The 12,309-nt window shown below is 44.4% G+C and overlaps 1 protein-coding gene across 5 annotated transcripts in view; it reads left to right on the top strand.

Annotated features, from left to right (window-relative positions):
• The first annotated feature begins 4,146 nt into the window (after positions 1-4,146).
• The window catches only part of RBM33 (RNA binding motif protein 33), a 97,780-nt gene continuing 89,617 nt past the window's right edge, over positions 4,147-12,309 (top strand). For 3 of the 5 annotated variants that reach the window (XM_079300298.1, XM_079300299.1, XM_079300301.1), the window contains exon 1: positions 4,147-4,418. In XM_079300298.1, the coding sequence (XP_079156424.1) occupies positions 4,391-4,418 (28 nt within the window). In that variant the 5' untranslated portion in view covers positions 4,147-4,390. The remainder of the gene's footprint in view (positions 4,419-12,309) is intronic. The other 2 variants (XM_079300300.1, XM_079300302.1) reach the window with 1 other exon arrangement.

Genomic DNA, 12,309 nt, shown 5'->3' on the forward strand with positions numbered 1-12,309 from the left:
TGTTCTGAAACCACAGTTAGTCATGGGGCTGTAACACATTCAGAAATGTTTCTGTTCAAAGTTTATCACCAGTGTTTTTCATATACTTTGTCTTAATCTTCATACTACTCTCTTTCCTTAGTAAGACATTGATTAGTTTTTAAGTCTCTGCAATTTCCTAATCTGCCTCAGTCCTTCCAGGAGATTGCCTCAAAGGGAAAGCACCTTTCACCAGTGTCTCTCTTTCAAGAGGTACTGCTGCTTCCTGTGATTGCAGTCACTGCCAACAGGTCACAGCTCAGGCCCAGTGACACCTACAAGAGAGTAAATTTGTTTTTGCACCCCTGATTTGTACACTTTAAATGCAGAATTTCCTGTCGGGCATGACAGAACATTTGCTGTATCACAAGATATTGATGAAATAACTCAAGAAGTGTTTAGTGTCTGGTTTGGACTTGACCCAAAGCCAGGTTTAACTTTGGATGGAAGACGGTACCTCAGAGTGAGTGTCACTGAGAGGTTCAGCACAAGGAGGTTATGAGCCAAATCCATGACTGGATCACCCATCTGGGCCAGCCTGCCATGCTGTGAAAATTCAGTCTGTGGTTCAAAAGTATATTTTGTCTATGGAATTAGGAACCATTTGCTATAGATTCTAAACACCTCAAATTTATTCCAAGTGTTTAATGGAATTAAATTTGGAAGGTTACTGTACTGGATTTCTAATTGATTTTTAACCATTCTAGAGTGCAAAAACAAATAATGATTTAAATATAAAAACAATTTTTAAAAAGATTATGTCTGCTCCAGAAATAAATCACAAGTTATTTTGAAACTAAAATGTTAACATCCAAAGCCACTGCAAATAAAAATGATAATGACTATTACTGTGGAAATAGGTTAATGTAGGAAAGTTAGGATATAACAATTTTCACTGAAAGGTTTAAAAGAAGAAATCTGAGGCAGGAAATGCAAAGCCACCTGCTCCAGTAATGCAATGAGTGCAGAACCAGGATTACTGGATGTTGAGTTCTCTCTCTGTCATTTGCTTAATCCCCTTGCAAGATAATCTGTTGCATTCCTGACTGCAACAGGGTTTGCTTGGAAGACACACAGGCAAATATATTATTTATGCAGAACTTCCAAAAGTAAGTTTTAAACTGATGATGAATTAGTTCACATAAAATAATTTTAATTCTTGAGTTCCAGAAGCTGTATGTTAACTTACCAAAAAGACACGAGCACATTTGCATTTTATAGCATGTCATTTTATAGCATGGTGTAGATAATACAGAGAAAAATTTGTAGTTTTTTATACAGAATCCAGAGCAAGTATAGCTCCTGGAATTTGAAAATTAACAGAAAGTTCTGAGTGAAGATGAGTAGAGTCACCATATCTATCTCTGTCCTTCCAGGACACAATAGTTAAGTGTCCTGTTATACCTCTGTAACACTGGACTGGTCTGTTAAGAAGATGGTAAGTTGGTTTCTGTTTGGACTATCAGTCAAAAAAAATTGCTACTAAAATGAGAAAAAATATAGAGCATAAAATATCTATAAAATGCACTCTTCAACATATCTAAATTCCACAAAGCTACCCATTGTGAACACTGTTTATGTTCAACAATTTCCCAGCATCCAACAAAAGGGATACAGAGAATTTTAACAAGAGAGCTTGTGAATTGTGACAGGCTGCAGCTGAGCCTTGCCCCACACAGCCTTTAAAGGGCCCAGGAAACCTCTTCCCTTGCCAGGAAAACCTTTTGTATTGCAAACCAGCTTCAGGAAAAACAGATCAATACCAAGAAGCAATTGGTGAACTCCTGGCCCCCCACTGAAATCATCGTGGGTTTTTACCATTGGTTGCTGTCTTCACTTATTGACTGTATGTCAGGCAATCAGAGCTAGTCTGATGGACCACACATTAAATTATCAGCATGCATCACCTACCAATGGCCTGTTTCCCAAATTACAGATAGAATTTGGCTGAGTTTGTAGGAATACATAAAGAATAGCTGTATGGTTGTGAAGAAAACCTGAAAAATGAGATCAAATGCAATGTAGAGACAAGTCTGCAGGGAGCACAGAACAAAGTGACATGAGAACTTCCCTATTCTCATAGCGAGGGTTTAATCAGATAACGCTGATAATTTAAATACTAACATTGTTAATTATTTCCATGAGGACTTGTCCACCTGGGAAAGTTTTGCCGTTTACTTGAACTAGTCCTGTTATAGTAGGCTCCATTAAACTGTTTTAGGTCAGATTTGGTTTCCTTACAAGTAGCATAACCTAGAAGTTTGTTTTATATCATGGCATAATTTTATATTGCATTTAACCTGTCCTGTGCAGAAGTCTGGATTCCCCTGTTAAAACTTGGAGAAGTGAGGAAGGAAAAGTTGAAAGAAAAACTTTTTGGTAATTACTTTTGGTAATTACTTTTCTGATCAGTGATCCAAAGTGATATACTCACTGGGTCCTTTGAAAATGAGAGGGGAGCATGTAGCCAAGCAGCCAGGAGGGCAGTGCTTGGAGTGCCAGCAGGAAGGGATTCCCAGCTGGCAGTGAACTAAACTGAGCATGCTGTATCATCGAACCTGTAAAGAGAGAACTTGGGTGAGGTGTGAGTGGGGAAGGAAGAACCACACGATCTGAACATCTTCAGTTCAATTAATACATGGGTTAACTTCCCTGCATGCTCAAGCCTTGAAAGATGGGGGACCACAGATCTACAAAACACATCCTGACCCATGCCCTTCATGCTGTATTTAATTCATTAACTCATGAGGTTTTTTGTCACCCATGAGGCAGCTGGTGGTGGTTCAAGCTGGACCGTGACTCCTGAGGCCTCGATACAGCCCAACGTGTCGAGTTTGGGACCTTCCATTCAGGAAAGACCCGCTGGAGCGGCTCCACAGAAAGGCGAGGAAGCGGGGAAGGGTCCGGAGCCGGGAGAAGGGTCTGGAGCCGGGGAAGGGTCTGGAGCCGGGAGAGAATCTGGCGCCGGGGAAGGGTCTGGAGCCGGGAGAAGGGTCTGGAGCCGGGGAAGGGTCCGGAGCCGGGGAAGGGTCCGGAGCCGGGGGAAGGGTCTGGAGCCGGGGAAGGGTCTGGAGCCGGGGAAGGGTCCGGAGCCGGGAGAAGGGTCCGGAGCCGGGAGAAGGGTCTGGAGCCGGGGAAGGGTCTGGAGCCGGGAGAAGGGTCCGGAGCCGGGAGAAGGGTCCGGAGCCGGGAGAAGGGTCTGGAGCCGGGGAAGGGTCTGGAGCCGGGAGAAGGGTCCGGAGCGGGGGAAGGGTCCGGAGCCGGGGGAAGGGTCTGGAGCCGGAGAAGGGTCCGGAGCCGGGAGAAGGGTCCGGAGCCGGGAGAAGGGTCCGGAGCCGGGGGAAGGGTCCGGAGCCGGGAGAAGGGTCCGGAGCCGGGAGAAGGGTCCGGAGCCGGGAGAAGGGTCCGGAGCCGGGGGAAGGGTCCGGAGCAGCTGCGGCAGCTGCCGGTTTTCGGCCTGCAGAACAGGGACCGGGACCTCATCACTCTCTACACCCACTGAAAGGAGGGTTTTAAAGCAACCTGCGATAGGACAAGAGGAAATAGTCTTAAACTGCACCAGGGGAGGAAGTTCAGGTTGCACAAAAAGGCCGATTAGAGATTGGAATGGGCTGCCCAGGGTGGTGGAGTCACCGCTCCTGGAAGCGTTTAAGGCACGACTGGACGTAGCACTCAGTGCTGTGGTGTAATCGGTATGCTGGCGTTCCGCCATGGGTTGAACTCGATGATCTCAGAGGTCTTTCCCAACGTAACCGAGTCCGTGATTCAGTGTGAGCCGCGCATTTCAGAGGCGGTACGAGGAGTCACCCACGTCCGCAAGAGACACGTACAGACCCCCCAGCAGGGAGCCTTTCCCTCGCATTCTCGCTGCATATCTAGGCCAGCGGAACCTGCCCCGGCTCAGCAACCCTTCTCGCAGCCGGGACAGCGAACCCTACCCGCGTCGTGTCCCGTCCCGTCCCCTCCCGTGCCCCGCCCCAGCCGCCATTCCTCCCTCACACCGCCCCGCGCACGCGCCCCGCCCGCCCCTCGGCCGCGCACGCGCGCAGCCCTCCCGCTCCGCGCACGCGCGGGGGGCGCCGGCCTGGCCAACCAGCGGCGCGCGCCGCCCGCCCGCCCCCGCCGCGGAGGAGGGAGCGAGGTCCGCCGCCGTCCCAGCATGCAGCGCGGCGGCGACGGCGGTGGCGGCCGCCATGTTGTGCTAGTTTGTTGTTCACGGGCGGCGGGAGCGGGGCCCGCCGGGCGCTGAATCCGAGCCCTTCCCGGCCCCTTGCCCGTGTCCTTCGCCGCGGCACCGGCACCCCCCGCTCCGGCGGGCGGCACCGCGGCTCTGCCGCCACCCGCCGCCGCCGCCTGGGCCGGGCGCAGAGCCATGGCTGCCGCGCTGGGAGGAGGCGCAGGTGGGTGCTGGGGGCCGCTCGGGGCAGCGTGCGGGGCGCCGCGGGCTCCTCGGGGCCGGCTCGGGCAGCGGGGCCGCTCGGGGCGGCGTGCGGGGCGCCGCGGGCTCCTTGGGGCCGGCTCGGGCAGCGGGGCCGCTCGGGGCGGCGTGCGGGGAGCCGCGGGCTCCTCGGGGCCGGCTCGGGCAGCGGGGCCGCTCGGGGCGGCGTGCGGGGCGCCGCGGGCTCCTTGGGGCCGGCTCGGGGCCGGGCTGGGGGCGGCGCGTCCCGCGTGGTCCGGGCTCGGGAGCAGGAGCGGCCCTGGCAGCGCCGAGTCCCGGCGGCGCCGCTCCGGCCCCCGTCGTGCGGCGCTGGGAGCTGCTGTGGCCGCTCGGCCGGGACAAGCCCCGGAGGGACACCTGAGTGCGGGGACTTCGGGGGGCGTGGGTGTGTTTTATTGAAAAATATTCCAGAATCACAGGAGCAGTTAGATTGGAAAACACCTGAGACTATCCAGTCCAACCGGACATCACCGTATCAACTAAACCATGGCACTAAGTGACACGTCCAGTCTTTTCTTAACCACCTTTAGGGATGGTGGGTATTTTTTCACATAGTTTTTGCAGGTACAGGTGTATGGCTTGAAAAACACGTCTGTAATCTGCGGAGTAGTTATAATTTGTTTCACAGACTGTCCAGAAGTAGAAGATCTTGAAAAGTGTAAAATGAAGTCGGTGCTTGACTCCAAGACTCCTAGGTGTTAGTTCCACTGTGCTTCTATATGACTACGGGCATCTCTACACGTGGCATTTTAATAGACAGTTTAAAACCCTCTGTGGTTCTGACTAAGCAAACTTTAGAATATTTAGTTGGGTGATTAAAAGAAAGTCATTCAGGGGTCTCTCCAGAGTGTTCAGGAGAGATACAGTTGAGAGGATATGTGTGTTTTCTGTGCTTGCTTTCATTGGGAGTAGCAGTTTTTGATAAAGACTGATCAGAGTGCTCAGGTGACCCACCTGTCCTTGTCTGTACAAGAGTTTTTGGTGATTCAGTCTCTGTAAGTTGTTGTCGAGGAGGAGAGGGGTGGATGGTTCAGTGCTCACCCAGCTGAGGGATCTGCTCCATGGTTGGTTTGATGGTAACAAGGCAAAAATAAAAAGACGCTTTTATGGCAAGACTTGCCATACATTAAATCTTACAAAGAAATTCCCAAATTTAGGAGTTGAGTTTGAGAACAAGACTAGGAAGAACAGCACTACTGGTAAAATAACAAGTAGTTTAATACCTTGAGCATTTTTCTAATAGTATTAAATATACTGCAATATTGGAGTTACTTTTTAAAAATATTAGTGCTAATTTCTGTGGTTCAGATCTGTGGTTCCACTTGTGAGGTGGAAGTAAGGCTGCCATTCATGTACTAGATGGAAGTTTTTGTGGTATTTTAAGGATAGAGTAATTTAAAGAAATTATCACTTTGGAAGCATTTTAGTTCTTTTGGTTAAAACTGCTTCAGGTTGAGTGAACGGTGCTTTCAAGGATGTGTACTGCAGCAGAAGGCCTTCAACAGTGGTGAAACTACAATTTCAAGGCTGATTTTTGTTGTTGTTGTGGAGTTCCATTTGTGTCCAAGGGTGAATTGGGATCCCTTTGTTCTAAGTGGGCACAAGCAGTGGTTTGTTCCTGGTTCACACTGTGCTCATCAGTAAATGGTGCCACTTAAAGGTGATCCCTGTCCCATTTAGACAGTGTTTGTTTAGTCTTGGTGATCACTGTGCAACACTTGCTGAGTGGAGGAACCCACGGGTCACACACTTATGTCCATGTGACTACTCAGGGAAAATTCCTGGTTGAGGTTGTTAAATACACATTTAAAGCCCAGTCAAGAAAACTTAGAACTTACAGAAATTGAATATGCAGCTGTTTTTTAGAAAGGGACTGCTGCCTAAAGTCAGCAGTGGTATCATGCGAAAGAAGCTCTGAACTAAGTGGTTTTGGTCATTAAAAGTTTTAACTGTAGGAACTAATGTTTGGGATTTCATTTTTGAATTTTTGGGGTGAGGGAAAGACTTTAAAATACAGACATAACAGCACCCCGTTGTTTTCTTTAAAAAAAAAAAAAGCTAATCATGGTAAAATAGTACAAAATAGGTATTGGAAATACAAATTAGTGTGAATTTGATGACAAATTTATGATGACAAAAAAATGATGACAAAAAAATAGCTGACAAAATTAGTTAGTTTTGGCTTTCAGGATGCAGATTTAAAGTTTAAATCCTCTGTAAGGGTGTGTTACTGAGAATGAAATATGGAATGTCTGCATTGGCTGAACATTTACATGTATTTGATGGAAGTAAGGTGATTTGGCTATTGAATAGCATGCATGGACTCCTTGGTAATTTCTAATCTTTAAAGCTTTGAGGAAATACTGGCATGATTCTTAAGAATAAAGCATTCACAAGTACTTTTGTGACCAGATGTGTTGATGCAGCAAAGCTCTCTAAGGATGAGGGTTAAGGCTCTTTTGGTGTTTGGTTTCACAAACTAGAAAGTTTTGAAGTGATGGTCTGGGAGGTCTTTCCGAGTAATTCATAGTTGCATAATAGTTGGCAAATTCTTTAGCTAATCAGCCTGATTCAACCTGCTTCTAATTCTAGAATGGCTGCACGTTGAAACATGAAAAGTCGAGGTGGGTGTGCTAGTGATAAGGGACCTTGAGGGCTCATTAAGACAATGGTTCCAAAACTTTGTTCCAATTTTACTTACAAAAGCAGAACCAGAGGAAACACTGAATATTGATTAACATGATCTTAAAGGATGAGTATGGAGAGGATGGGGCTTTCTCTTCACAAGGAGAAGACCCCGAGGAGAAGACAGGTGATAATGGCTGTGAATTGCACCAGGAGAGGCTTCACTTGCTACAAGAAAGACTTAACGGGGAGAATAATCAATCACTGGAAAATTTTCCTCAGGGGCATGATGGAACCTCTGTTACTGGAGGAATTGAGGATATGTAGATAAATTATCTCATCTAGGCTCCCTTTTTCATGGGAGGCCAGGTGGTGTTGGAGGGTCCCTTCAAACCTGGACTGTTACGTGATTTATTGATATAAAGTAACAACCATTTTGTATAGATGCTGAAATTTTTTGTTGCTATTTAGTGCAGTCAGTGTGCAGCTAGTCTCATTTAGGGAGAGATGTTTACAGGTTAAACAACAAACCATGTTCAAAAGAAAGCAAGGAGCACTTTTTCATTGTCTGCCGTACTGCAATAAGGGAAAATTTTTATAAATTTTCATCCTTTCAAATTAGTTTACTTCTGATCGATGACAATAGCCTTGAAGACTTTGGGTGGAGATGTCCTTGAGTTGTGAGTCATGACATGGGATGGGGAGGAGGAGTTGGGAAGGAGTTGACACGTGTCCCTTCCTGCTGGAAGTCCTGTACCAAGAGTAGCAGAGTGGGTGTCTTTACCTCTGAGGCTGTCATCAGCTGCATTTCATTTGAGCATGTGTGAGGTTTGCTGTTGCACTCAGCAGTGTGAGGACTTCAAAAGCCTCTTGTGAAGCAGCTGATAAAAAGTGGAGAAAAGCTGATACTGCTGGCACAGCATGTGTGGTAAATTCTGTGTGTTGTGGGTCACTGTCCAAGGATGTGGTAAAAATTGCCCAGTGTGACAGATTTAGTTGAACTTGCTGTACTTTGTATCCATGGACTGGAAATAGATTCTGATTTCTGCCTATGTAGTGTACACACTAAAACTCCAAGTCCTAAAGGCCTATAGAGTTTACAGTTCATGAAATAATGTGCTCAGGGGTGTACCAAGAATTAGTGGCCTCGTGTTGTACTTAGTGTTGTACTAAGAACTAGTGCCAGAAAACAATGCTACTTCAATGTGCTTGAGGCAGGGAGCTCTCCTTTAAACACAGCAATTTTTAATCTCTCTGCTTTTTTGACAAGGTTTCAGTCTTCTGAATGTTTTGTCTTTTCAGGTCATCTGAAATAAGCATAGCCTTAGTATCAGTTGATTTTACAAAAGCCAGGCCCAACTTTTTTGTATCAAATATTAAATCTCAGATTTTAGGTCGTATAGAATTTGTTATCCAGAATTATTTAAATGATGGCTGTCCCAGGCTCGACCAAAAAACTCCAAGTAAATGATGTGATTCATCCTGTGTTATGTTGTGCTGTAATGCAGCCTCAGTTTTAACTAGAATTTTTGGTTGCTGTGAAAGATGCTGGAGAGTTTCTGGAGAGTTGCAGTTTCTCATCAGCATCCAAATCCATATGGGAACCAAACTCAAGTGGATTTTATTTAAACTCTTGGCCTTCCTTTGCTGTTCAGCATTAGTAAACCAAGGACTATGGCACTTTTGGATTTCCAGAGCAAATATATTTTCTAGTTTAATCAGACTTTGAAAGTAATTTTTTTTTTTTTTTTTGTGGCTTGGTAGTTTTGTGTTTATATGTAATTAATTAATTAAAAAAAAAAAAGGAAGAAGAAAACCCTATTTCTTTCAAGCACCGATTACAAAATTTCAGTTCCAGACAGCATATCATAATTAGTTCTGATCTTGCATATTGCTAGTGACTTGCTTTGCATACCAACTCTAAAAAAAAGTTAGTTTTAAGAAGATAAAAATAATTTCTCCACAGTAGAACTTTTCTTTTTGCTTTATTTCTTTGAGGAAGCTTTGTCTGTAGGAATAATTTGGAAACAAAACATGAAATACATTAATTGAGGAATGTGGTAGGCAGTTGTTAGGTTGTTGTACTTAGTCACCGAGTACTTAAGGCTTCTGTGAGTAATTGTTTACTGATATCAAGACTGCCTGGTGTCTGTTCCTGAACAGATAAACTGAACTGTTTGTGTTTGAGTGTGCTTTATTTGTGTGTAATGTGGTAGTAAGACTGAACATGATTTTTGTGATGTGTAGAGAAGTTGATTTTTTATTTTTGTAATAACTGGGACTGGATTAGTATTTGGCTCCATGAGGGGTTTGGTTTGTGGCCCAGACTTGGATTCAGAAATTCCTGTTGACCTTGGGGGTTTTTGCTGCCAGATGCTGTCAGGATTTGTTACCCGAAGTTTTTGTTCAACTGGTGTTAATAGCACAGACTATGCTACAGACACAGACAGACTCATGAAACCTGTTATTTTATGTAGCAAGAGATACCAAAATTCAGTTCTCTGATTAGTTGTTTTTACATGGTGTGCTCAGGTGAAAATCAAGTTTTTACAATTCCTGTGTGTTGTGTAACCTTTGGCAATGAAATATGAAGAAAAATATTTTGTAGAAATAAACTATTACATAAAGACAGTCTGGTAAAATGTTTTTATCTGGAATCTTGCTCTTGAAATGCTGTTGTCATGTTTAGTGTTTTGTATGGGGATGGAGCAAGATGGGCTTGTTATATTCATTTCTCTATGTGAAGAATAGATAAATGGTGTTTTCTCATGTGGTAAATGGCTTTTTCTCCTCAAATTTTATTTTATTTTTTATTTTACTAGCTCCCTTACCTATCATATAGAATCATATTTGGCTTATTTTTATTTTAAGCAGTGGGTTTTAGTTACTTCATTGAAAAATGTGTTGGATAAAGAGTGTGTAGAACACTTTAACCATTGAACTATAGATCATTGTGGCATCTCCATCTTGTTTTGGATAAGGAGAAGTCTTCAGTGCCATTTCAGTGCCTAAAACTACAATAATAAGCTTTGTGTTCATGAAAGTGAAATGTTGAAGCCAACCAGAATACAGAATTTTGTAGTTTGTGAGACAACATCTGCTTAGTGTTCCAGAAATCTTTCAGGTGTGGGTCTGGGAGGACTAAAAGTGCAGTTGTCAAATGTTTTCCTTACTCCAGAAGTCTTGGCCATCTCATTGCAGTGAAATATTCCATCGTAGCAACAGTTGCTATGTGTGACTACCTTTTTAGGCTGTTAGTACCATTTTAAGATGTTAAGAGCTCTGCAGTGTTCTGCTGATTCACCTCCTACGCTTGTGAGACTTGACTGTACAGCTTAAGATTTCCATTTTACACAGAAAAAATAGTGAGGGTTTTATTGGAGGAGTGTTCACAGAGTTAGAAACTGCCATCAGCAGAGCCAGAAAAGAAGTGAGGCTTGTATTTTGTGAATTTCTGATGTGGATGATCTGTTCTCATTGAACAGAAAATATACCAGTTTTGGCCATGTACCATAAAATCAGAACATAAGCTGTATTTAACAACCTGTATCACTGCTGGTGCAGCACCAGAGTAAATATAAAAAAATAGAAACCTTTTAGTGTGAGGCCCAAATATGTTTGTGTTTATTGCACTTCACAGCTGGCCAGAGCCTTCCATGGCAGGCTGCTGTAACAAATCAGCATCCTGAAACTTCCCTGCCACTGTGATCACAGTGCTTTCCTTAGAACTGCAGTAGGAAGAGCCAAGTGGTGAATTGGTTTAATTTTCCCCTCTTTAACTGTTCTGCTTCCTTATTCCTTATTGATGCTTTTCTGGTGTTCGATAGGCCTCATTTGATTTGCTGTGGGGTTCTTTTTGTTTTAATTGCTAGTTTTGCCTAGAAATTAGAGAGGGCTTAGTGTGTTTAGAGATCACCTGTCAGCATCTTGCAGTTGGTACCCAGCTGATGGCACAAGCATCACCTTGAGGAAGAGCTGTGGCCAGTGCCTGGTGTGTCCTAGCAATAGTTGCTGTGTAGGGCTGCAGCAAGACTGCTGGAAGAGATACTGAACTTCTTCCCTGCCATAGACATTTTAATGCTTTAAAAGCTTATGTTCATGGTTTGCCACCATCCATTTTTTCCTTACTATCTTCCACACAGTAGTATTGAGAATTATTTTAAAGAAACTTAAACTTTGCCTGTTGCTGACAGTGATTGTGTACTCTGCTGATGCTGAGTGGTTTTATTTCTGTACAAGTTAATGTTCTACAGGCATTTAACCACCCATGACACAAACTTGACTTACGAGTTTCTCAAGGAGAAGCAGCTGTAAATGTTACATTGATTGTTATTTACTGGTGTATTGCGATGTTACTGCCTAGAAAAATAAGTCTGTGTGGTTTCTGCAATGGACAGAAAATGATGCCTCCTGAGGTTGGTTAGGTATCACATCACATTGCAGGTGCAAGGCTGAGTCCATTTCAGAGCTGCTGTCTCACAAGTAACGTGGCACAGAATGCTGTTTGTAGATGTGTGACTGTTGTGAACTCATTTTCTAAAGGAAAGCTACAATCTGCTCTGGTTGGCTCTGACATTCCTTAATGTCAAAATGGCATAATTTGTAATGCTCATTTTCAGTGTCAGCTGTCATAGAACAAATAAGCATAAGAAAGAAAAGCTGTCTCCTCCTGTCCTGAAGATCTTTGTATCATGTGTGTTGAGATGGGGAGAGAAGAGATGGGAACAGGGAGGTGAATGTGGAGCAGATATTGCAAGCTGTGGTCACTACAGGCAAATGGAACAGTCATTTTTGAGGATTTTGTGTGCATCCTCCTAGAAGGCAGTGGAGGAAAAGAGCTTTGCTGGATGTAATTCAGCTTTGAATTTTGGTAGAAGTTGCTCATAAATAAGGAATAAGATGTGAGTAAGTTGGAAGGTTTGGAAGAGCTAGAGGGTGGAGGTTCATGATGTTGGCTGAGTGGTGAGAGTTCAGGTCCACACTAGAAACCTGCCAGGAACTAGGACCTTCCTTTGCTACAGTTCCTTCACTAGCAGCAATAATAGGTTGAAATTTTTATGGCTGTGAAACTTTGATATCTGGATTAGAAAAGTCAACTGTGAGTTGTATCAAAAAGTGTTTCCACTGTCATGTGGAGAGAAGGGGTTTGGCGTGTGATTTTGTGTTGTCTAGATTTAAACCTGTCTGGAGTGAAGGTCCATCTCTGGATTGTGTGCTAAGAGCTCAGA

This window comes from Erithacus rubecula (assembly GCF_903797595.1).
Source record: "Erithacus rubecula genome assembly, chromosome: 3".
Classification (NCBI taxonomy): domain Eukaryota; kingdom Metazoa; phylum Chordata; class Aves; order Passeriformes; family Muscicapidae; genus Erithacus; species Erithacus rubecula.